Genomic DNA, 24253 nt, shown 5'->3' on the forward strand with positions numbered 1-24253 from the left:
TTGAGGTCAGGAGTTTGAGACCAGCCTGGCCAAAATGGTGAAACCCCGTCTCTACTAAAAATACAAAAATTATCTGGGCATGGTGGCAGGTGCCTGTAATCCCAGCTACTTAGGAGGCTGAGGCAGGAGAATCACTTGAACCCGGGAGGCGGAGGTTGCAGTGAGCCGAGACCATGCCACTGCACTCCAGCCTGGGCAACAAGAATGAGACTCTGTCATAGATAGATAGATGGATAAATAAATAAATAAATAAACAAAATAAAACAAAACTGAGTTGGGCCAATGTGCGGCTTGAAGCAGTATTTCTCTGAGCCCTTTATTCTCTAAGGATAAATCTTTTGAAGAGCGGCCCCCACATGGGTGGTCCAGATGAGGCAGAGAATAGGGTTTGAAGGCAGGGAACCTAAGGCCGTTTCAAGCTGACTTCCTAGAACTAAATTGAAAGTAAAGCCCTAACTTTCCACACCTTAGTAACAAAAAGATCAGAAACTACTCCCTTTGCAAACCCTCACCTTTTCTGTGCAGCAGATGTGAAACTGAAAGTACCTCTGATTGGTTGCTTTTTGCAACCAATCAGATGTTGCATAGGAGTGTAACTTTGTAACTTCACTTCAGCCTCTGATTGGTTGTGGAAAGCAGGCCGCCACTTCATTTACACCTGGTGAACACCAAGTGGCCAATGGGAAACCTCTAAGGGGCATTTGGACTCTGTAGATTCCATATCCTGAACCTTGAGCTGCTGCTCCACCCGTTCCCACACTGTGGAGTGTACTTTCATTTTCAATAAATCTCTGTTTTTGTTCTTTCGTTGCTTCATTCTTTCCTTGCTGTGCTGTGCACTTTGTCCAATTCTTTGTTGAAAACTCCAAGAACCTGGATAACTTGCAGTCAAGACCAAGGCCCTCTACTAATAACACAGGTCAGATACTTCACAGCCTGCTACTGAGGGATGCTGTGGAGCTTCCTGGGCCCAGGATCCTTGTTGGATCTACAACTTTCCATGTGGTCCTCAGCACCACGTGGCAGCCTCCTCCCAGGAGAGACTTGTAGCCTGTATTAGCTTCATGCCAGCCTCCCTGTGTAGCTGCTCATACAATATGATGGCTGTGTTCCTTACCCAAAGCCTCTGTTCCCCATGGGCAGGAATGCCCTTGGAAGAGGAGCACCAGCAGGGCACAGGTCAGACATAGGGCAGTAACCTCATTAATCTCATCCTCAAGGTCTTTGCTCTCATTTGGCACTTCTTCCACCCAAATCTAGCCCCACTGCTAGATCCTGAGAAGATACCCGTTTTTACACACCACAGAGCCCTTTCCAGCACATTATTCTTCCTCCAACCCCCCTGGGGTAGCTTTGGTTTGGCCTGCTCACTCAGCACCCCAACCTTTATCTGGGATCTGAGTTGACTCCACTAGTCACAGAGGTGGTTGTAAGAATGGGCCTCACCTATTAAATTACTTCATGCACTATCACAGCTTAGTCCTTGCTGCCAACTCTGGCTGCATAATAAATATGCACTTGTAAAGGGCACAGCAGAGCCAACTGAAGGCTCATCCATTGCACATCTGACAACTGACGTTTGCTGTCACTGGGGCCTCACTCAGCTCCTCCCCAGATAGGCCTGTCTATGTCCTCTTTGCAGCTGGTTTAGTCCAGGTTTCCTCACAGCATGGTAGCTGCATTCGAGGGTGAGCAGAGAGAGAGACAGAGATGTGGGGAGATGGGGAAAGAGAGAGAGGAAAAAAAGAAGAGGGAGTGAGCACAGGTGAGCTGGGTGGAAGCCTCATCACCTTCTATGACCCAGCCTGGGAACTCCTCTCTGCCCAGATTCAAGCGGAGGAACATAGACGCCACCTCTCAGTGAGAGCAATGTCAGTCATGTTGTTAGAGCAGGAGGTCTGGGAAATCTTTAATTGTGCAGACACCTTCGGGCAATGCAATCTGCCACCAGTGACATGCACTCAGTACCTACCTGAAGTCAAGCACCACGTGTGCATCAGGTCATAGCAACTCTTTGATCTTGCCAAAGCCTTGAGGCAGATTAACTAACTTGTCCAAGATCATGCAGCTGGTAAATGGCAGAGCCAGGATTTGAACTGAGGATGCTCAGCTCCAGAGGTTTCTATAGACTTGAGCCTGTTCTCATAAATTTTGAGAGGTAATTGTATTCCTTACAAATAAAAAGGAACAAGGCAAAAAGTACAATAGAAGAACAGAATACTAGAAAAAAAGACCAGTCAGGAACATGAGATCATGAAAGTAATCTTAGAAAATAAAAATATAACTGGCAAGATAAGGGAAATAATAAATCAATAGAAGGATACACAATAAAGTTGTTTGTTTAATTTCCAAGGCACAGGCAAAAAAAAAAAAAAAAAAAAAAAAAAAAAAAAAAAACCGAGAGAGAGGCCAAAATTGCAAAAACAAAAAAGGAGAGCAAGTAAATGGGGGAAAACCATAAAAAAAAAAAAAAAAAAAAACAGAATAACTTTTCCAGAGGGAGAAGGAAACCCATACAGACTGGAAAGGTCCAACGATCATTAGGGAGTGACTCCAGGGTAAAGGGCCTTTCAAGCAATGAGGGGTGCTCTGGAAAGACTGGCCCACCAGATGAAGGGATTAAGGCACATTATTTTGTCAACAGCAAAAGCAACAAAGATAAAAACAATTAGGAACTCCAAGAAAAACAAGATCCTGTTCCATAAAGATATAGCCAAATAGAAAGTAAACTAAAATAAGCATGGTGTAAGGAGGGTTGGAAAAGAGAAGGCTGTACACTAGACTTTGAATTTGGGAACGTCACCCTTTAGGGGGTACAGGCATTGTGAGAGAGAACAGAGTGAGTCCTACATGTGTGTGGTTCTATAGTAATCAACAGTTAGGCCTAATAATGAAAATGCTGTTTATTTCTTTTCAATGCTTAGACTCAATCTAGACGAAGAATAAACCTAATCATCGCTGTAGAACAGAAGGTAAATGTAGTCATCCTTGATGCTGTAAATGTGAAGACAGTTCTTACCATATTATCTAGAATTAGTTTTGATGGCATCTAACTGATGAGCTCAAAATGATGTAAACAAAATAGCCTTATAGTAGTTCTCACTTGCCTAAAAGAGAACTTATCATAGCTCTATGAAATAAAGGGAGCCAAGTCCTTCCACCCTTCTCTCCACCATCCCTAGGATCTGGCCCACATCTGCATGGTCCAAAATAGCAGCCAAAGTGCCAGCCATCACATCTGCATTTCAGGCAGTTGAATGAAGACATAGGAGATGGCCCAGCCTCCCTAGTTTTAGGAAGTCCCACACAACACTTCAAACTACATCTCATCAGCCAGATGAGGTACATGCCACAGCTAGTGGGAGAGAAACTAGGAAGCATGGTCTTCAGGCAGAGTGGCCCCGTGCAAGTCACAGTTCTATTTCCACAGGTGGAGGAGAGCATAGAGGTGACAGCAGCTCATGGGTTAGTCACAGAGATGGGACTTAGGAAGAGATGGTTGAGAGAACTGCTATCCCCATCCCAGAGGGCAGAGAGTTAGACAACAGTTCTCTATCACTGATGGAATAAGAAGCAGAGAGGAATTATGTATTTAAAGCTATAAAGGTCATCACTAGAACTAAATCTAATGAAATTAGCTAAGGGACTATTTTGTAAGATTCCATTGTAATAGTCATTGAAGATTATCCAAAATTGGTAAGTCAAGCAATTGAATTATAAGCTCATTATTTAGAATTACAGAGGTAACTGCCAAAAGAACAAAAACACAGGAACAGTTGCAAGTGTTTTACCCCAAGAGCCTGAATGCAAGGGAAAGCAAGGGGCAGGACAAGAGGTACCCGTTCTCCTTAGAAACCTTCTACACTCTTGGATCACTACTACAAGTTGGAACTTTGGCTTACATTTTTAAATTAAATTAATGCAGCCTCTGCTTCCACTCAAGGTTGGGGACAGAAGAGTTACCAGAAAGAAGAGAGAACCACTTGGCCAGTTGCTGACAGCTGCCCTCCCTCATCCCCATGAAACCAGGGCCCCTAAGGAATGCAGAGGGCAAGGCTGGGGAGGCTTGGGGCATGGCCGGCTCTCCTGTCAGGGCTCCCCTTTCAAACCCAGCAGGGATGAGAATCCTCACCACCCGGAGTGCCCTCCAGGTGCCCACAGCTGGGAGCAGGAAGGGAGACTGGGAATGTTCCACCTGTGATGACCCTCTGACATCACGGGAGAAGTGGGGGGTCATGGGGAGGGGCAGGATCTTCTCGATGCCCCCACCCCTTGCTGGTCATAGGCACTGCCTGGCAAGAACGGGCTGCCTGGGGCCCTGCGCCGGCACCCTGAGCTGATCACCCCCACCCGCCATCACGCTCATCCCATCATACACTGTGCATTCATCGCCTTGGAACCATCCCAGGACAAAGTGCCAAAGCCAGCCATTAGACCAAAATGCTCAACAGGAAGCATTTTAGAGACAGCACCTCAGAAATCTGAAATACCACCACACTAAAAGCAGTGCAGCTTTGGAGAGGCAGGGACATTTGCTTTCCCAAGCTGTTTCTAAAATCTCCTAGGGAAAAACAAAAAAGCCTCTCTGAGCAGCCACCTGTCAAGACGAAAGGAGACTTCCTTGGACTTTTTAACATGCCATATGTTTGATATAGGGAAGGCACACTTTGGTTTCTTGATCAGAAAAGATGTCACTCACATCCTGTCTACAATGCAAGCAGACCGGCTCTTGTCAAAGGCTAGACCACCCTCGTGTGGCTGCTTCTGTGAATGGCAATTCAGATTCAAAGAGCAAGACATCAGACAGCTTTAAAAAAGGGAAAACTGGCTGGGCGCAGTGAGTGGCTCACGCCTGTAATCCCAACATTTTGGGAGGCTAAGCGGGCAGATCACCTGAGGTCAGGAGTTTGAAACCAGCCTGGCCAACACGGCGAAACCCCATCTCCACTAAAAATAAAACAATTAGCCAGGCAAGGTGGCACATGCCTGTAGTCCCAGCTACTCAGGAGGCTCAGGCACGAGAACTGCTTGAACCCGAGAGGTGGAGGTTGCAGTAAGCCGAGAATACTCACTGCACTCCAGCCTGGCGACAGAGTGAGACTCTGTCTCAAAAAAAAAAAAAAAAAAAAAAAAAAAAAAAAAAAAAAAAAAAAAAGGAAAACTAAGCTCAACTGTCAAGCCTGAACTAATTGCAGAAGAGTATAAAATAATAATTTACTTCATTAAATAAGCTGCATGCAGAGCACTTTTCAACCTAGGCTACTTTTATTCTCTAATCAAGAGCAGTTGTTTTCAAAGTGTGGTCCCGGGCATCCAGCATGCCTGGAAATTGGTTAGAAATGCAAACTCTGGCCTTGCCTGGGCCCTGGTACATCTGAAACTTTGAACCTAAGGCTCTGGCACCCTTGTGTTAGCAAGGATTCTGACACTCCCTCACTTTGAGAACTGTAGTTAGCATTAGATTTGTTACTGTCTGGCACCAAAAGAGAGCTGGTAGTCAAGGCACTGACCCTTCAAGGGACCAGGAAAACCCATCTAGACATTCTTCAAGACTTAATAGTGAGAGAAAGTCCTTTCTTTGCTCTCTAGCTTAGACAGAGTCCCCAGCAGCAGCCCCTGGGACAACAATTGCACTGCAAGTCACTTATTTGAGAGGTGATCTCAGGGGCACCTGTTGGGATGTGAGGATGTGAGGCGGGGCACAGGGAAACCAGTACAGGGGCAGCACTGCAGGTGCCTGGCTCAGTCCCTGGGGAGCTCTAGGATGGTACAGGTGGTGCCTCAGAGATGTCCCGCCTGAGGAGTTGGAAGCTGGGGTATTTACCCTCCAATTCCCATCTGTCCTTAGTGAAGGATGCTCTTGGGTGTTAATGCTGGGCATTCCTGACCTGCCTTGAGTAAGGTCCCAGACTGTGGCCAGAAAACCCTGGTCTGGAAAGCAGTGAAGAGGGCACCTCACTGTCTGCTCCACTCAGCTTTCCCAGGCTGCAGGGGCAGAGACAAAAAGTGCTTGCTGCTCACTTCTGAGCTCTCAAGACTCTTTGATTCCTTATTCAAAGTCCACTCATCAATCAAGGCCTCTCTCAAGTCCCATCTTTGCCAAGCACCTCAGCGTCTCCCACTTGGGAGCAGCCTCTCTTTGCACACAGAGCAGCCCTCAGATCCATGCATCACTCAAACGTCTCTGCTGATGCTGGGCAAACTAGGGCCTGGCCCTGAGCCCACACGGCCTGGCCTAACACTGGGGAGAGAGCGAGAAATGAAAGCCACAAAAGGGGCACAGGAATGTTCTGAGGGGGGAACACCACAGACCTTTCCAAAAAGTGGGATGGCTGTAAAGAAAAGGTGGCATCTGAGCCAGTCTCTGAAGGATGGTGGAAATGTGTACAGAAACGGGGTCAAGGTATGCAAGGCAGAGAGGGCAGCCTAAGGACTGGGGCAAGCAGCATGGATTCTACATGGATGAAACATGGGCCAGGTGGAGAATGGTGGGAACCCAGCTCATGTCTCATTATGGAGGGCCTTGGGCCTGGGACCCTAGTCTAGGATATGGGGAGCTCACAAGTAGGGATACTGCAGAGTGACAGTTGTGTGCCAGGTAAGTCCCTTTGAGGAGCATGTGTGGATTCAGGACCAGAAAAGTCAGTGACCCTTTAAGAGAGGAAGAGAAGATGGGAATGGAGTTGGGGTAATTGTGCCACAAGAGCTGTACCCACTACTCAGGCATTGTTCAGCTATCCACATGCCAGCATTAGGGAGCTGGTACCCTGATTGTACAGGCTCAGAGGGTTAGATCATTCACAGGAGGTCACGCAGGTCTATCTGGCTCCAAGCTCGCATGCTCTTTCTGCTCTATCCACCAGGACTGTTCAAACGGCCCCAGAGAAAGACAGCTGAGCCCAAACTCCAGACCCACAGTAGGAGCTGCAGGGCCACGAGCAACTCAGCAAGGCTGAAGTTAAGTGTGAGCCTCAGAGCGTGAGAGGAATGGCTGGCTCCAGCCCCCAGTCCTGAGTCAGGAGGAAGGGACAGAGAGTCAAGAGGAAAGGACATATGGCAGCTGGGAGACAAAGCATCTAGAAGCAGAGGAACCCAGTGGCCATGAGGTCACAAAAGTCACCTCCGGTCACTTGGATCAGAGGACATGCCTTTGGGCAGCTGGCATGTCATCTGAGCCTTGAGGAAAGAGATTTTTTTTTTTTCTGTTTAATACTTTCTTGAGGTGAAGTTTATATAACATAAAACGGACTATTTTAATGCAAGCAATTCAGTGGCTTTTAGTAGTTTCACAATATCATCCAACCTCTATCAGTTCCAGAACATTTCCATGATTCAAAAGCCTGGTACCCATGAAGCTGCTTCTCCCCATTCCTCCCTGCCCACAGCCCCTGGCAAACACCAGTCGGCATTCTCTCTTCAGATTCACCTATTCTGGATATTCCACAGAAATGGAATCCTACAACAGGTGACTCTTGTGTATGGCTTCTTTCACTGTTTTCAAGGTTCATCTACATTGCAGCATGTATCAGTACTTCATTTATTTTTATTTATTTATTTTAGAAATGGGGTTTCTGCTGTCCAGGCTGCAGTGGAGTGGCATAATCATCATTCACTGCAGCGTTGAACTCCTGAGCTCTAGAGATCCTCCTACATTATCTTCCCAAATACCTAGTACTACAGGTGTGGCCCACCATGCCTGGCAATTTTTTTTTTTTTTTTTTTTTGAGAGGCCAGGTCTCATGATGTTGCCCAGGCTGGTGTGGAACTCCTGGCCTCAATAAATCCTCCTGCCTCAGCCTCTGAAAGCACTGGGACTACAGGCACGAGCCACCACACCTGGCTAGTACTTTATTTTTCATGGCTGAATAATATTCCATCATATGGGTATACCACATTTCGTTTATTCATTCATCCATTGGATATTTGGATTGTTTTCAATTTTTGGCTATTATGAACAATCATGAACAAATACTCACTTGAGTACCTATTTTCAATTCCTTTGGGTATTTAACTAGAAGTATGGCAGTTCTATGCTTAATTTTTTTTGGATTCATCATATAGTTTTTTATAGTGACTGAAGCATTTTACATTCCCACCAGCAATGCACAAGGTTTCCAATTTCCCCACATTCTCACCAACATTTGTTATTTTCCATTTTTTGCTTCTAGGCACCCTAAGATTGCAGAGTGGCACCTCATTGGGGTTTTGATTTGCATGTCCAGAGAATGGCATTCCTAGTAAACAAAGCAGCACAGGCCATTTTACAAGGCCATCATTCCCTAAGAGCCTCATGTTTATAACTGTCATGCCCTCAGCTTGAAGTTCAGCTCATTGAGAGCAGGGATCATACATCTTACCTTTCCTTTGTGTCATCAGCTCCAAGTACCCATGGCTTAATGAGGTTCACAGCCCCTTCCCACTCAGATCTACAATTGGCCTGCACGGTTGGGTCCATAGGAATACCCACCTCCAAGGCTATGCCCAAGGTCACCACGGGGTTGCTTGTGAAGGACACTGAATGTGCCGGGGCCTCCAGAAACTGCTTATGCAGCCACTTACAATGCCTGCTATGATTGACACCTTCAGTGCCTGTCTGAGGCCTGGTACTTCCCTTTTCAGGGGGCTACAGCTGATTTCCAAATGGCTAAGGGCTTTTTTCCAGGCCAGTGGACGAAAATCTTCTCTGCCCCCCCTCTTGCCAGACAATGACACCCTCCCCAGCAGCCTTCAACTCTCAGGAGTTGTGTGTAAATTCCACAGTGCCCACATGCTCCCAGCACCAGGGGGAATAATTCTGAAGCATGTGTTCTATGCTGTTCAATGAGGAGCTGCACAGCATAATGAGGATCCAGTCACCCACAGTGGTAGCAGCCTGGGTAATCTACTCCTCACCCATCCCAATTCCCCACACCCCTATGCCTAGCAAATCAATGACTTGCACCAAATACCTGCTTCAGATCGACTTTTTGGGGAATCCAAACTAAGACATGTACCATGTGCTAGGCACTTCCTACACAGTAATTTATAAAACCGGCTTAGAAGCAGAGAAATAACAGTGTCCCTGAGAGTTAAAAGTCAGTAAGACTTGGAACATACCTATACAATGTCACCTTTAAAAGAAAAGAGGCTCCCAGCCCACGAGGGGAATAAATTAAAATATCCACCACCAGAATATGGAAACGCCCAAAAAAAGGGGTGGGATAATTCACAGGGGCAAATGTGGGCAGGGCTGGTGGGAAGGGACTGTGGTCACCAGACTGTGGGGTGTCTGGTCTCCCTGGTGACCATGTTCCTTCCTGAGAACATAGATCCTTCAGGCCCTGTCAATTTGTGCCCCTGGACACTGGGATCATGCCATCTACTGTGCTTTCTTGTTCTGGCCCATGCTCTTATAGCCACCTGCACCTGCTCACATAGAGAACACATGAACACACACCGCTTAGGCCCTAGGAAGTTGGTTCTGGCTGTAGATGAACCAACCAACACCCGCTCTGGAGTGCAGCCTTGTGAGCTCGTTCCTGTGACTGTCCCTGGCCAATGGATCCCTTCTCAGAAATCAGGACAAAGCCAGCCTCAGGACTGTGGTGAGTTCGTTGAGGTAGCGTCACTATGTAAGGCCTTGAGGGGCCTTTTCTTCTTTTTTTTTTTTTTTTTGAGATGGAGTCTCGCTGCCCAGGCTGGAGTGTAATGGCGTGATGGCGTGGTCTCAGCTCACTGCAACCTCTGCCTCCCAAGTTCAAGCAATTCTCCTGCCTCAGCCTCCTGAGTAGCTGGGATTACAGGTACCTGCCACCACTCACGGGTAATTTTTGTATGTTTAGTAGAGACAAGGTTTCACCATGTTGGCCAGGCTGGTCTCAAACTCCTGACCTCATGATGTGCCCACCTCAGCCTCCCAAAGTCCTGGGATTACAGGCATGAGCCATCGTGCCTAGCCGAGGGGCCCTATTTTCAAGGTTCCATTAGCAGTAAGTGGCAAACCCAGGTCAGACATAAATTAAAAAGGAGTTATTGCCAGCACTAGGCTATTCCCTAGAGCCTTGGGGCAGGAGCACAGCAAGGACTTGGAAAGTAATGAGTAAGAACTCTCTCTTGCTGCATAGCAAACCACTACAAACTTAGTAGGTTAGCATGACAACAATCATTTATTTTGCTCACACATCTGCAGTTTGGATGGGGCATGGCAGGGTAGGCTCATTTCTCTCCAAGCCAGGCCAACCTGGGACCATGATGGTTCACACAAGCCACTCACACAACTGGCTACTGGGCACGTGTTGCTGTGGGGTGGCTCAGCTGGAGCTGGGCTTTGCTTGCAGCACAGACTGGGCTCCAGGGACATGTACAGCTAGAGAGCAGCACCAGCTGTATCTCCTTTTATAGGTCAACCTTGGCAGCCATGTAACACCATTTAGCCTGAGCTCACACAGTCACAAAGGCCTGCCTGATCAAGGGAAGGACTCAACACCATCTCCTGATGGGGGATGGCAAGGTAAGGTTCCAGATGAGGACATGGGACCAGAAATTTTTTTTTGTGGCCATTTTCAGAAAATGTAATCCATCACAGTAAGGAATCCATGCAACCACTCTCCATAGCTCGTGTGTGCGTGTGTGTACATGTAAGTGTGCATATGTGAGTGTCCATGTGTGCATGTGTCCATGTGTGCATACATGTCTTGCTCCAGTTCTCTCCTCTCTCTGGTCACATGGCCTTGACCTCTGCTTCATCCTCTGTTTGTGCTCTTGGCCTCAGTTCTTCCTGCCTTCTCAGAATCTCCCCTCCTTCCTTTGGGAAGAGCTCCTCCACATTACTTCTTTTGAGAAACTTCCTCCCCAGGTGTTTTTGGTGGGACTATCCCTCAGGCCACCCATCCCTCCCAGGCAGCAAAGGGGTGGCACATGACTGGAGTTGGGCCAATCCAACTCTTTCCTGAGAATCTGACTTTAGTGGAGAATCCCAGGTGCTAGACACTGGTCACAGTTCTGTCAGTCCAACTCAGCCCTTGAGGCATCCACTGTCCAGTTCTTGTTCCCGGACTCCAAGAGCTACCTTACCCGTGCCTTCTGTAGACTCTGCAAGCATCCTGCAGTCTTCCATTAAACACTGATAAATATGCATATTTAGTTCCAATTCCACATAGAGGCTTTGCAGCCGTCTGACCTCTCCCACAATTCCAGATGGCTGATGGCTGAGCTGGGAAGAGGGCTGAGATCCAAACGAGAAATGATCCCTACAACCTTCTCAGACAAATGGCATCACTGCAGGCTGGGCAAATGCTCCAGATGGTGCCTCCTTGATACACTGCTATTTAATGTCTACAGTGTCCACACCCCCATTTTACAGAGGCAATAACTGAGGGACAGAGAAAGCAGAGCTCAGATTTCACAAGACACTGTCTGACCCCGTAAGGTTTGCTCCTTCGGTAAACCTCAGAATCTCCTCAAAAGTCAGGTCCCCAACTGTCCTCCTGGAAAAGCAGCCCAGCTCACTCTGAACTGGCAGTGGCTCAGATGATCCTGCTAAGGCCGAGAGACGGGAAAAAAAAGTGTTTTTGGTGTCAGTGCATGAGAGTCACAACTGCTTTGCTGTCACTGTAGGTCGACTGGCTCCAAGTCACACAGCCTCTCATGGCAAACAAATGCTGTTAAGATCCTGCACCAGAGAACAACATTGACAATGAGGGAAAAGATCAATCCTGTGTTTACAGACTTAAATATCCTTAAGTCAAGCCTGGGCGTCAGAGCTGCCAAGGACTCTGCCTGTGTGACCAGATGTGCCCGTCCTCCCCAGACGGACTTCATGCTGCACATGGGACCACTGGCTCCTTGGCTGCTTAAACCACTGGGCTCATCTTCAGAAGGTGCCCGTGCAATTTGGTGACAAATCCCACCAATTTGTCAATACACTTCTTCCAAGTTTAAAAGCCAGTCATTGGAGGGATTGTTGGCAGATAAGGAAGCTGCTGTAGATGCAAAATGTCAAAGCATGATTCTGCTTTCCTAATGCTTTCTGGATGCTACTTCGTGCTCCGCCCCATATGAAGCACTTAGCGTTGCATTGTTTCCTTCGCTCCTCACGTCAGCCCAAGGAGATGGATTTGACCATTGCCCCTATTCTACAGAGGAGGCAGCTGAGCCCCAAAGAGGTAACTCACTTGCCACAGCCACCCTGCTAATGCTTAAGCCACACTAGTCAAGTTGTAAATAACTTTATGTTTATGCCCAATTTTAAATAGTATAAAAGATAAAAGGGATTTCCTGGCTCTTGAAACTAAAAAGTCCAAACTTGAGGGATGATTTGACTCCCAACATAGTCATCAAGAGCCTGATTTCTTCCCAGCTTTCCTGTCTGCCTCATCATCAAGGGTCTACCACTCAGGGCAGCAAGATGGCTGCAGCAGTGCTATCTACACACCATGGGTCCAGAAGGGAAGGGAGAAAAATATCCTTTCCCAGAATCCCTCAGCAAACACCTCCAGGCTCAATGGCCCTAATTGGGCCTCCCACCACCCTCAGCTGTGCTCAACGCATACAGTGCCAGTTGTATGCCCTTTGGAACCAGGGATATCTCTGACCTCCCCAAACTCCAGGATCATAGGGGGAATAAAAGCCAGGGTTGCTTCCAAAGAGAGCAGGGAGTGTGTTGAGGACAGATCATCACAACCATGCAGTTGAGGAGCAATGATTTGAACCCAGGCTTGTCTGTTCATTCAGACAGTATTTATTGAGCCCTTGCTATGGGTCAGGCACAACTTTATATGCTGGAGACACAAACCTAAAAGGACCCTAACCTAAAAGGCAGACCCCACAAACCTACAAGGCAGAACAACTGCCTCTCAAGGCTAAAGTCTCGCATTTTTAAAAGGCCTTGGAGCTTCATTAACGTTCTTCTAACGTCCTAATGTTCTTCTAACCAGCTTTTCTAGGTATGAATTGACCCTGTGACACCAGGATGGTTCTTTGTCAGCCTCTTTGTCTATAAAATCAGAAATAATGGTACCTCCCCCAATAAGTTATGTGAAAGAAATGAAAGGGACTTATTATATATGAAACAAAAGCAGCACAACATCCAAACTACTGAGCGTGCAGTAGATCAACTCTCATTCCCACTTCCATTCCATCCATGCCGATTTAGATCAATCCAAGTATCACTGCCTTGGGGTTCATAAAGTCATTTCAGTTCATAAAGCACCGCAAATGCTCCTTCACCCTCTCTGCTCAGCCTCCAACGTGTCCTTTTAATAATTCAAACTCTCCACCTACTTAACTGAAGTGTGTGCGTGGGGTGGGGGTGAGGCAGGGGGGGGGGGGGGGGGGGGAAGGGGTGGCCTATACTAAACAGCCCAACTGTTTTCAATGTGTCCTGAAATCTGAGACCAAGATTCTCTCAGGAATGCAAGCAAAGGGAGCCGATGGGACGCCAAGAAAGCAGAGGTTAAACTACTTCACTTCATCTAGCCCCAGTTCTCTCCTGGCTTTGCAATTAATTTTTCAGCCTCAGACCAGCAGATGGAGCTGAAAATGTTGTCTAAAGAAATGAGGTTTTTCTTTTAATTTACAAGCTACAGTTTCTCAAACCTCCACACTGAATGGTTATATCCTGTTGAGCCTGTTGGTAAAGTTCAGTAAAAATCCAGTCCTCATTCCAGAACAGCTGAAACTTAGCTAGGGACGCGGAATAACAGAATCCCAACTCCTGACGGGCCCGCGTTTCCCGGGACACCTCAGGCCTCAGGGCAGTGGGAAGACGCCGTCAAGCCCCCGCCTCACCCACGTCCTACCCTCGCCCCAGTCTCCTCCCACTCTTAGCTACATTTCCCATGTGACTAAAACTGGCTTCCTCTGTGTCCACCAGGACATCGCCTCTAAGTGGCTTAAGCTCCTAAGGAGCGCGATCGGCTCAGGCACTCCGCCACGCGCATGCCACAGGGCGCGGCCGGCCTTGCCCTCGCTGTGGCCTCAAGCACCGCGGCGCCTCACATGTTGCCATACGGAAGGCCTCGGCGGGGTCAGGCAGCTGCTGCTGGCCGTGACTGCATCAAGTAGTGACGTTTCACGAGCCTTTTAACTGAAATCACTCCAATACAAGGGCATGCGGGACTAGGTGAAAGCACTTCACCCAACCCCACACAACGTCCCCTCCCTCTCCAGCCAAGCGGCCTCCTCGCAGCGGAAAGAACAGCGAGGATCTAGGAGCGGGACCTGAGAGGTTTGGCCCAATCAGGGATCCCATCTAACCAGACGGGCCGGGGTCTGTGACCCTGTTGGACCAATAAAAACTCGACGGCGGATTTGCCGGGGTTTCTGGGAAGGTGACACTCCCGGAAGCTACCACCTCTTATAAGCCACACACGGGCGGAGATAGCCTTCCGGCTCGCAGTCCCACTGGCTAACCTCGCTGCCCGTCACGGGAATGCGAGAGGGGGCGGGGCCGGAGCGCTCGCGTCTGCGCGGAGTCCGGCTAGCAGCGCGCGGGAAGCCGCGGAACTGCGCCGGAAAGTCCCCAGGCTGTGGGGCCCCGGTGACCCGGAGTAAGCCTCCAAGAAGGAAGAGGAGGGAAGAAAGGCGGCTCTTCCCGTGCCCCTACCCGAGGCCTCGGTGGGCCCACCCTGTGACCTCCGCGGCCGGCCCCTCGGTGGAGCTGCGGCCCGCGCGGGGGGCATCCCGACCGTGGGCGCCGCGGCCCGCGCTGACCCTGGACGTCGCCGCGCAGGTAGGTTGCAGTCCCCCCGGCGGTCTGACCCCGGAGACAGCCTCTCGTGCATACCCCACGCCCTCCTCCATTGTCGGGAATAAGACACGGCTGTACCTTTGTCCACGTGGTAGAGTTGCCTCTCTACTGTGCAAAACGCGTGGCAGCGAATTCTCTTCAATGAGGAGAGGCGCGTCCCCTCGCAGAGCAGCTCTCGGGCCTGAGGAGGGCAGGGCAGGGCGTGCGTCTGTCTAGGTTTGAATTAAAGGCGACTCGCAGGAAATAAGACCATGCCACTGTGGTAGCTTCTCCCGTCCAGCTCTGGACACTCGACGGTGCGGGCCGTGGGAGGAGGCGGCGATCTTCACAGCCTCTTACTCCAGTCCTCAAGGTCTGGTTCTTTTTCTGATTTGACGCAGCGGGGCTGACAGCCCCATAGGTAACTGAGAACCAAAAGTGGAGATGGTCCTTCTATGGAGTGTGGGGGCGTGGCCAATTGTTAGATTGTGTTTGGAAGGACAGCCAGGGGCGGGGAAGAGGGGCATTTCTGAGATGATGGGGGGACTGGTGCCATGGAGGGAAGAGGAGTGAGGTGGAGATCGGGAATTCCAGCCAAAGAGAAATGGGGTCCTGGGAGAAAATTCCCACTCCGGCAGTCCTGGAGTTGTCCTCATGGAGACTTGCTTACGCGAGTAAAAGGACAGCATCGTCTTGACAAAATTTCAGCCCTCAGTCTAGTCTTGTAAATGATAGATCAGGAATGCTCTTAACCGTCATTACCTTGATCCAGCCCTAGGTTTCCCTTTTCTCATTTGTAAAATTGTTATAGTAATACCTTTTTCATTCATTTGTGGTGACATTTAAATGAGGTAATATATGTGAAGCTCTTAGCAAACACAGCGCTTCTTCTTCGTGGGTTCCGCGTGGGGTGGATTCAACCAACCTCAAATCAAAAATACTCTTCAGAAAAAGAAAAATGCCTTTGTACTGAACATGTAGAGGCTTTTTTTTCTTGTCATTATTTCCTAAACTATACAGTATAACAACTATTTACATCCCTTCTACATTGTATTAGGTGTTATAAGTTACCTACAGGTGATTAAGGTACATAGGAGGATGCTGCGCATACGTTGTATCAAACAGTACACCGTTCTATCAGGGACTTCAGCATCAGCAGGTGTTGGTATCCTCGGGGGTCCTGAATCCAGTTCCTCACAGATACCGAGGGACCGCTGTACTTAGTTCAGAGTACAGTTGAGGCTTCACTTTGAGGTCTGTGGAGGGCGTGGAAAGACCCAGGTCTGAAATTGGCTCTTAACTGCTCATTTTTAGGACAGCTTCCCTCCCAGCCAGCCCTTTACCAGAGGCAATGCACCACCTTTGCAGCCGTTATAAGAACCTGGCTCTTTCCAGCCCTATGTGGAATGTTTTATCGCTTTCATAAGCTAATCATTTAAAAAAAAGGTCTTTTTTTGAAATGAAAAAAAAAAATCACTATTTAAGTTTGTAAGTATAAACTATTTTAGTAATGTCCTCTATTTTAGTAATCCAGTATTTTAGTAATGTCTTCTATTTTAAGTGAAATATTTTAATTATGGAGAAAATAACATAACAGTTGTACCTGTACCCTGAAAAAAGTAAATGTCAATTTTTTTTATGCTTTTGTACTTTTTTATTGGGGGGACAGTGTGACATTTCAGCTATAGTACACATTCTGTGCCCACACACCCAAGAACTTTGAAATTTAACATGTCTTTCTGTGGAGGCACTGTGGCTCCATAGGACTGATGTGGTGGATATTAGTACCTATGTAAGCTGGGTGTCCTCCCTTCTAATCCCCACTCACCCAAGAGGTTTGCTGCTTCCAGCTTACCATGGGGATTATGGCTGCCATTTTGGTTCTGTCCTCATGTCATTTGTGTTTCTACCCTCTTAAGAAACCTGCCTTCTCTGCCCTCCTGGTTCCTCTTGAGTGAGCTCCATGATAGACTTTCCCAGACTCAGCAGCTGACGAGCATTTCGTTGGTTTGGTTGGCCTTTATTGAGCCAGTGACCACTCTTCCCTTCTAAATGGTCCACTGTCTTTACCAAGGGGCAGTCATGTCTGTTGCAAGCATTCAGGAAAGAGTGGCCTTCCATAGTCAAATGTACTCTATTTTATAAAGTGTGATTTAAAAAATTAATGGTCCAGTCAGCCCTCCTCATCCTCTGGGAATTGATTCCAGCAGTCCCCCTACCCCTGCAACAGACCAAATCTGCTGATGCTCCAAGTCCTTGATATAAAATGGCGTTAAGGCCAGGCACGGTGGCTCATGACTGTAATCCCAGCACTTTGGGAGGCTGAGGCGGGCAGATCACCTGAGGTCAGGAATTTGAGACCAGACTGGCCAACATAGCGAAACCCTATCTTTACTAAAAATACAAAAATTAGCCAAGCGTGGCGGTGGGCACCTGTAGTCCCGGCTACTTGGGAGGCTGAGGCAAGAGAATCCCTTGAACCTGGGAGGTGGGGGATTGCAGTGAGCCGAGATCACGCCACTGCACTCCAGCCTGGGTGACAGAGTGAGACTCAGTCTCAAAAACAAAAACAAAATGGCATAGCACAGTCAGCCCAATATATTTGCAGGTTTCGCCCTGAGGTTGCTTGAATCTGTGGATGCAAAACCCTCAGATATGGAGTGCTGACTATAACTAAATGTTTTTAACTAAACACAATGTATACTGTCTCAGTTTGCCACAGTGGTAATCCCATCTTAACAATGAGCAAACTGAGGTTTAGTAAAATTAGACATTTAGGTGTTGGGTACTATTTGAGCCTACAGTCATTGTTCTGCAGTCTGTAACTATTTTGCCAGTAGTAGAAAAGGAGGAATGTTCCATTGTCAGGGCAGAATGAACTTTGGCATTCACATGGGTTCTCTTCAACCTTACTTCCCTGCAGCCCCTGATTCCCCAAGGCAGAGGAAATACCCTGGTGGAGCCCTTCTTCCATAGAACCAGAAATGGCATCTGTGGATTTCAAGACCTACGTGGATCAGGCCTGCAGAGCTGCTGAGGAGTTTGTCAACGTCTACTACACCACCATGGATAAGCGGCGGCGTTTGCTCTCCCGCCTGTACATGGGCACAGCCACCCTGGTCTGGAATGGCAATGCTGTTTCAGGACAAGAATCCTTGAGTGAGTTTTTTGAAATGCTGCCTTCCAGCGAGTTCCAAATCAGTGTGGTAGACTGCCAGCCTGTACATGATGAAGCCACACCGAGCCAGACCACAGTCCTTGTTGTGATCTGTGGATCAGTGAAGTTTGAGGGGAACAAACAACGGGACTTCAACCAGAACTTCATCCTGACCGCCCAGGCCTCACCCAGCAACACAGTGTGGAAGATCGCAAGTGACTGCTTCCGCTTCCAGGATTGGGCCAGCTAGTGGGGGTGGCAGAGGTCTCTGCTTCATTCAGCCCTAGCTCTGTAGAGAAATGCAAACCTCAACTCTCAAGGATATGAGGAACACAAGTTCATTTCTGTTGTTGCGGAGACACTGCAGACTCCACTGTGCTGGGGTTGAACTCTTTTTTTGTTGCTCAAGTTCTAGGGGTCCCTTTCCTGAATATATACTTGTTTGTGATAGTTTCCTTTTCAAAGTAGTAAACTTTTCTATTTTTCTACTTGCCCAGTAGAGACTCTGATTCTGGAAATTCTGACAAATAATTTAATAATACACATGTTGCTTCTTTCCCCCCGTCTGATGTGTTTGACCAGGTTTTGAGGGAGGAGGAGGGCTAAAGGCAGAAAGCATAATAGGAAGCACCCGCACAGGGGTGAGGATCAGGGCTTAGTACCTACCCCAGGCACCGGTATGCACACAGTTGACCCACCTGGAACTGTGATTCACAACCCCATGCACACTAGAATCCCTTGGGACACTGAAAATTACCTGTGCCAAGGCCATACTGCAGACCCAACCATGCTTGAGTCTGTGTGTGTGGTGGTGGATAGGGTTTTTTTTTTTTTGTTTGTTTGTTTGTTTTTGAGACAGGGTCTTGCTCTGTCACCCAGATTGGAGTGCAGTGGCATAATCTTGGCTCACTGCAACCTCCATCTCCTGGGTTCAAATAATTATTGTGCCTCAGCCTCCTGCGTAGCTGGGATTGCAGGCACATGCCACCACACTGGTTAATTGTTTGCCTGAACCTTTGAGGGTAGGGCTGGGCATGGGCAGTTTTTAAAAGCACCCTAGTTGTCTTTGAGGATACATCACCTTAGGATGTAGCAGAATCACCTAACAGATGACTGGGCCCTATCTTAGCACCTTAGCTGAGAATTGATGAGAACAGATGAAATACTAGAGTTAGCTAATGAAGCCACTATATTAAACTCATTCATAAAGAGAAAGTGAATCAGTACTGATTCTGAGAGGAAGAAGCACTGAAACTGTGATGGAGGACATCAGAACTAGAAGCTGCTTTTACTGATCCTAAAGGCCAAACCCAATTGCATTTCTCCAATGTAAAGAATAGAAAACCCTGTAGAAGTTGGACCAATAGATGATGTGCCTGCCATGCTGCAGCTTCCCCAGTTGTCTTTGGTAAGAGTGTGCTAGGTTTGGGATAGGGTAGTCAAGATACTGGAATGGGAAATTTTGAGAAGGGTAAGAATTCTGATGAGCACAGTGACATGGGTAGCTGTTTCCTCTTGACACCCCTTCCCTTCTCTATGATCTGAAGGCCAGTGTTTTGAGAGACAAGGGACCCATCTTAAATACTTGACTTTCTCATTCACTTTGTAGCTAGGCCTGACGTGATTAAGTTCTGGCCAATGTAATACAAGGACTGAACTTGTGGGAATTTTCCTTCAACACACCCTTCTTTCTTCCCCCCTCTATCCTGCTGCCTGGAAAGGTTATGCTGACCTGACCACAGGCTCTGGCTCAGTCTTGGCCAAGAGAACAGCGCAGCTATACCCTAGAGGTAGGATAGTGCTAAGCTAAAAGGAGCCTAGGTCCCATGTGTAAACACCAAAATAGGCCCAGCTCACTCAACCTAAGACTTATTTTTAAATGAGAAATAAATCTCATCTTAAGCCATTATCAGTTTGGGGTGTGTGACACTGACACACAGCAGTAATCCTAAGAGAGGAAAAGGATTTGAATGGGGCAGACTGTGTTCACTATTAGGGCCAGAGGACGCGGGTCGGCCCCAACTACTGCCCCTCAGGTCCGGGCCAGACCCCCAGTGGGCAGGGCGGATAGGGCACAGGGCACTGCGTCCCCACCCACACTAGCCTGGTTGCCGGCGGACTCTTAAGGGCACAGCGGGAAGCTCCGCCCTTGCCATGCCCCCGCCACCCGGGAAGGCAAGACAGGTGTGCGTGGCACCCTTCTCCTTCGTTTCTGGGACACATCACCAACCGGCCGTGCAGCAGTTACAGGCAGATGGCTCGGCTCGTCCCTGTGGGTGGGGTTTCCCAACGGCGGAAAGCACAAGCCCCTCCCGTTCTGTCCAGCGCGCTGCCGCTGCCTTAATTATAAGGCAGATGAAGGTGAAGAGTTTACTGGTTTTTATGTTTACAACTTTTTGTAAATTTTAAGTTATTCTAGAAAGTTTAAGAAATTAATTATGCTGAGGAGTATAATCAGCACGCAGTGCGAGTTTGTTCTTATAGTGGCCACGTCCACAAACCCTGTGGTGTGAAGAACAGAAGGCGTTCTGCTTTCTGTGTTTCACCGGCTCTCCCTCGCTTCAACTTCCAGGTACTGGAGTAGTGACAGCAAGGTCTGTTGGTTTCTTTGATTTGGGTTTGATGAAAACCCACTCCAGTGGGGTACGGGGTGGGCAGGGAGAACAGGGGCTGGGGTGGGAGGGGCAGGAGTTGGGGCCTGGGGGCGGAGGAGATGAAGGGGAGAGTAGCTTGGAGATATCTGGAAGAGACATTGGAAGGCCGGGGGAGCTGAAATAGACATTAAGTGAAGCTGAGGAGTCCTAGTGAACCCGTTACCTCTGATCCAGCTATGCCCAGAACACCAGGAAATCAAGAAACTTCTGAATGTGGTCTGCTGCAAGTTTGGAAGGTGCACACCTGTTGCTGCTGATTTGGACAATTTGGGGGAAGAGCAGATTTAGATGCTGCTTTGGTCGACCTTAAACACCAGCCCTGCCTCCCCTACCACCTTGCCAACTTAGGGCCCATTCTCTCCTTTAAAGAGCAAACAGAAAACTGGAGAAAGTTACTTTGTCCTGTAGACAAAAGCCTGCGACTAGGTAAGAGGAGGGATCCATGATGCAAAACTTAAGACCAGCCTGGTCAAAAAGGCGAAACCCCATCTCTACTAAAAATAGAAAAATTAGCTGGGCGTGGTGGCAGGCGCCTGTAATCCCAGCTACTCGGGAAACTGAGGCAGGAGAATCACTTGAACCCAGGAGGCAAAGGTTGCAGTCAACCAAGATCTCGCCACTGCATTCCAGTCTGGGCGACAGTGAGACTCCGTATCAAAAAACAAAAAATCTTACACATAACCAACGAGCCTTGTGAGAAATGGCTTAACATTGTGACACCTTGCCCAATTTTAAAGCAGGTAAAGGCGTGTGTTAAAACTCAACTGTTGAATTGAACCCCAGCTGCTTAATTTGATGTTGGACTGTAATCTATTTTGCAGCACTGTAGAGCCTTGGAATCTGCACATTAGGAAGAGCCCCCACGAGGCAGTGGCGTTCTTTCTCCATCAGAGCCCACACGCCTCCTGGGGCTCCCTCTCCCGAGCCGGGCTCCCTGTGAGCGCGGCCGCCGCTCTTCTGAGGGCTGCTCTTCCCCCATGACAAGAACGCCACGCCCTAAGCAGCTCTCGGAACCCAGAGCGCCCATGGGCAGCTCTCGCCAGGACGTGCTGACCGAGGTAGGCTGCCCAGCAGAGTAGGGATGTTGAGGAAAGGACAGCAGCTCCGCAAAGGAGCTGGGTAAAACCACAGCCCAGACCCCGCTGGCCACCAGTCCGAAACCAAGACGCAGGGGGTCGTGCTGGTTTGGCACTCAACCGCAGGTTCCAGTCTCCCGGATACAGCCTACGTCACTACCCTGCGACCGCTCAGGACCCTTCGGAGGACGCTTTTGTCAGCTAGTAATCCCGCGGTGGCGCGCACCATGTGACTCCGGCGCCCTAACCCCGCCCTCCGTCTCCAAGGAGCCCTGGAAGGAACGATACCAGCAGCTCCAGAAGGCGGGGAGAGGCGGGGCCGGACTACGGGACAGCCAATGGGCGGGGAGCGCCGCCCAGCCTGACCCACCGGCCGCGCCCTCACGAGCCTGTGAGCGTGCGCCCGCCGTGCAGGTGAGGGACAGCGAGGACGTCTAGTGGGTAGGGCGCCGGGGTTGCGCGTGCTTCCGCGTTCTTCCTAGAGCGGTTTAGAATTTGATACATTTCTTTCCAGTCTATTTCTATAGATTTGTTTTCAAACCAAATCAGGCCCTGCGTAAAATAGTGTAGCCGTCTTTACTCATTGTAACATGGTGAGCATTTCCCCAAGCTATTACACATATTTTTAAAGGTTGTTTTAATGACCGGCATAATAATCCAGTGCTTGGATATATCAAATTATTGACCATCTTCTTATAGGTGAGATTGTTTCCAAAGTTTCACTAATAAAAGTGCACTGCAGTGAACGCCCTTACATAAAAGTTCACTCCCGTGTACTTTCCTCGTGCAGAGTTCTGCAGCATGAAACACTGTATTTGTCAGTTTCATGTTTTATCAGTGGTTTATTATTGTTTTTATAGTATTCCATTGTCAGTGAAGTATGCCATTCACACTCTCAAGTGAATTGTCTATTCGTATTATTTTTAAAAAAATAACAAACATAAACTTAGAAAGGAGAGCTTTATTTCTTCAAAGGGTGATAACCTGCAAGGTGGCCCTTCTGACAGGCTGGGAAGCATAGCCTCTGGCAGAAGCTCAAAAGGCAGGCACCTGGAGGGAAGGGGGCCTAAGACAGGCATTCAAGCTGAAGGGCTTAGCCAAGTACAGGAAGAGCTATGAATATTCATGAAACGGATCCCCATGCTTACTGGACAAACATGCATGTTACAGGTGACCTATGTTTACTTTGGGGTGGACTCTTAGCATTTACATGTATTCATGTATTACACTTAACCCTATATGTTGAAAGGTCTTTTCAGGACACTAATGCACTTGTGTGCAGCCTCTGTAAACCGCCAGAATCAGCCCCTGTTCGGTTGTTTCCCATCAGGAAAAAGTTACTGCAGTCAGCCTCTGGTCCAATCAAAGTAGTAATTATTTGTGGAAGTGGCATGGCGGGGGATGGGGGGCGTCAGCATGTGGAGGTGGATGAGATGCACAGTGTTTGAATATTGCTTATCTAGAAGCCAGTGCTTGTTTGGCTGCTAGAGAATAAAAACCTTGTGGCAGTTAGGGCATAGTTTCTTCCTGAAGTGTAGAGGTGTGTGACAACCCTTGCCGGGCATGGCCCTTCATTGTTTATCATTTAGTATTGCCACAGAGTCCGTGAGTCTTATGACCTCTATATTAACCTTAATGCTAGGATGGGTGATGCACAGAAATGAGGCCTGTCCAACCTCTTGTTCCATCATGGCCAGGAACTCGGTTTTTAAGGTTTATTTTCTCCCTCTTGGCCAAGAAGGAGTCTGTTCAGTCAGCTGGGAGGCTTAGAATTTTATTTTTAGTTTACCATATACTTTGCTACTTTTGTGTTAGGCTGGTGTTTTTTACCTTATTCATTTCCAGAAGTTACTTTGAATAAGCTTGTTGTAATTTCTACCTTGGAACCTGATCTAGTTTATAAATTCCTGTAGCATTTCTAAAGATAATTTTAATATAAAATATATGATTATCATATGCTGTTTCTTTCTTTGGTTAGGCATTAAAGCTATTAAGACACTCAACTAAAGCAATCCTTTCAGCATTGAATGCTAGCTAATGTAATCAGAGATGGAGTCTCGTTCTATTGCCCAGGCTGGAGTGGAATGGCATGATCTAAGCTCACTGCAACCTCCATCTCCTGGGTTCAAGTGACTCTACTGCCTCAGCCTCCTGAGCATCTGGGATTACAAGTGCCTGCCACCACTCCCGGCTAATTTTGTTTTGTTTTTTTGAGACAAGAGTTTCGCTCTGTTGCCCAGGCTGGAGTGCAGTGGCACAATCTCCTCTCACTGCAACCTCTACCTCCCGTGTTGAAGCGATTCTTCTGCCTCAGCCTCCTGAATAGCTGGGATTACAGGCATGTGCCACCTCACCTGGCTACTTTTTGTATTTTCAGTAGAGAAGGGGTTTCACCATGTTGGCCAGGCTGGTCTTGAACTTCTGACCTCAGGTGATCCGCCCACTTCGCCCTCCCAAAGTACTAGAATTACAGGTGCGCGCCACCATACTCAGCCTAATTTTTGTATTTTAGCAGAGACGGGGTTTCACCATGTTGGCCAGGCTGGTCTTCAACTCCTGACTTCAAGTGATCAGCCCACCCCAGCCTCCCAAAGTGCTGGGATTACAAGCGTGAGCCACCGTGCCTGGCCACCTTTTTGTAATGCAAAACAAAATCATA

The 24253-nt window shown here is 48.2% G+C and overlaps 2 protein-coding genes and 1 long non-coding RNA gene across 3 annotated transcripts in view; 2 read left to right on the top strand and 1 right to left on the bottom strand.

Moving 5' to 3' along the window:
* GZF1 (GDNF inducible zinc finger protein 1) overlaps positions 1-24253 on the top strand; it is a 157413-nt gene that overhangs the window by 119748 nt on the left and 13412 nt on the right. The gene's annotated exons all lie outside the window — the stretch shown is intronic.
* Positions 14390-18420, top strand: NXT1 (nuclear transport factor 2 like export factor 1). The gene is made up of 2 exons (XM_050745530.1): positions 14390-14710; positions 17631-18420. Exon 2 carries the CDS (start codon positions 17692-17694, stop codon positions 18112-18114), a length of 423 nt encoding a protein of 140 aa, XP_050601487.1. The 5' UTR covers positions 14390-14710; positions 17631-17691; the 3' UTR covers positions 18115-18420.
* On the bottom strand, positions 20229-21842 carry LOC126929334 (uncharacterized). Its single transcript, XR_007717147.1, has 3 exons — positions 21573-21842; positions 20682-20771; positions 20229-20604 (listed from the first exon to the last, which is right to left on the bottom strand). It is a non-coding gene; the product is annotated as an uncharacterized LOC126929334 (long non-coding RNA).

The sequence above is a fragment of the Macaca thibetana genome, chromosome 10, assembly GCF_024542745.1.
Source record: "Macaca thibetana thibetana isolate TM-01 chromosome 10, ASM2454274v1, whole genome shotgun sequence".
NCBI classification, from domain to species: Eukaryota; Metazoa; Chordata; class Mammalia; order Primates; family Cercopithecidae; genus Macaca; species Macaca thibetana.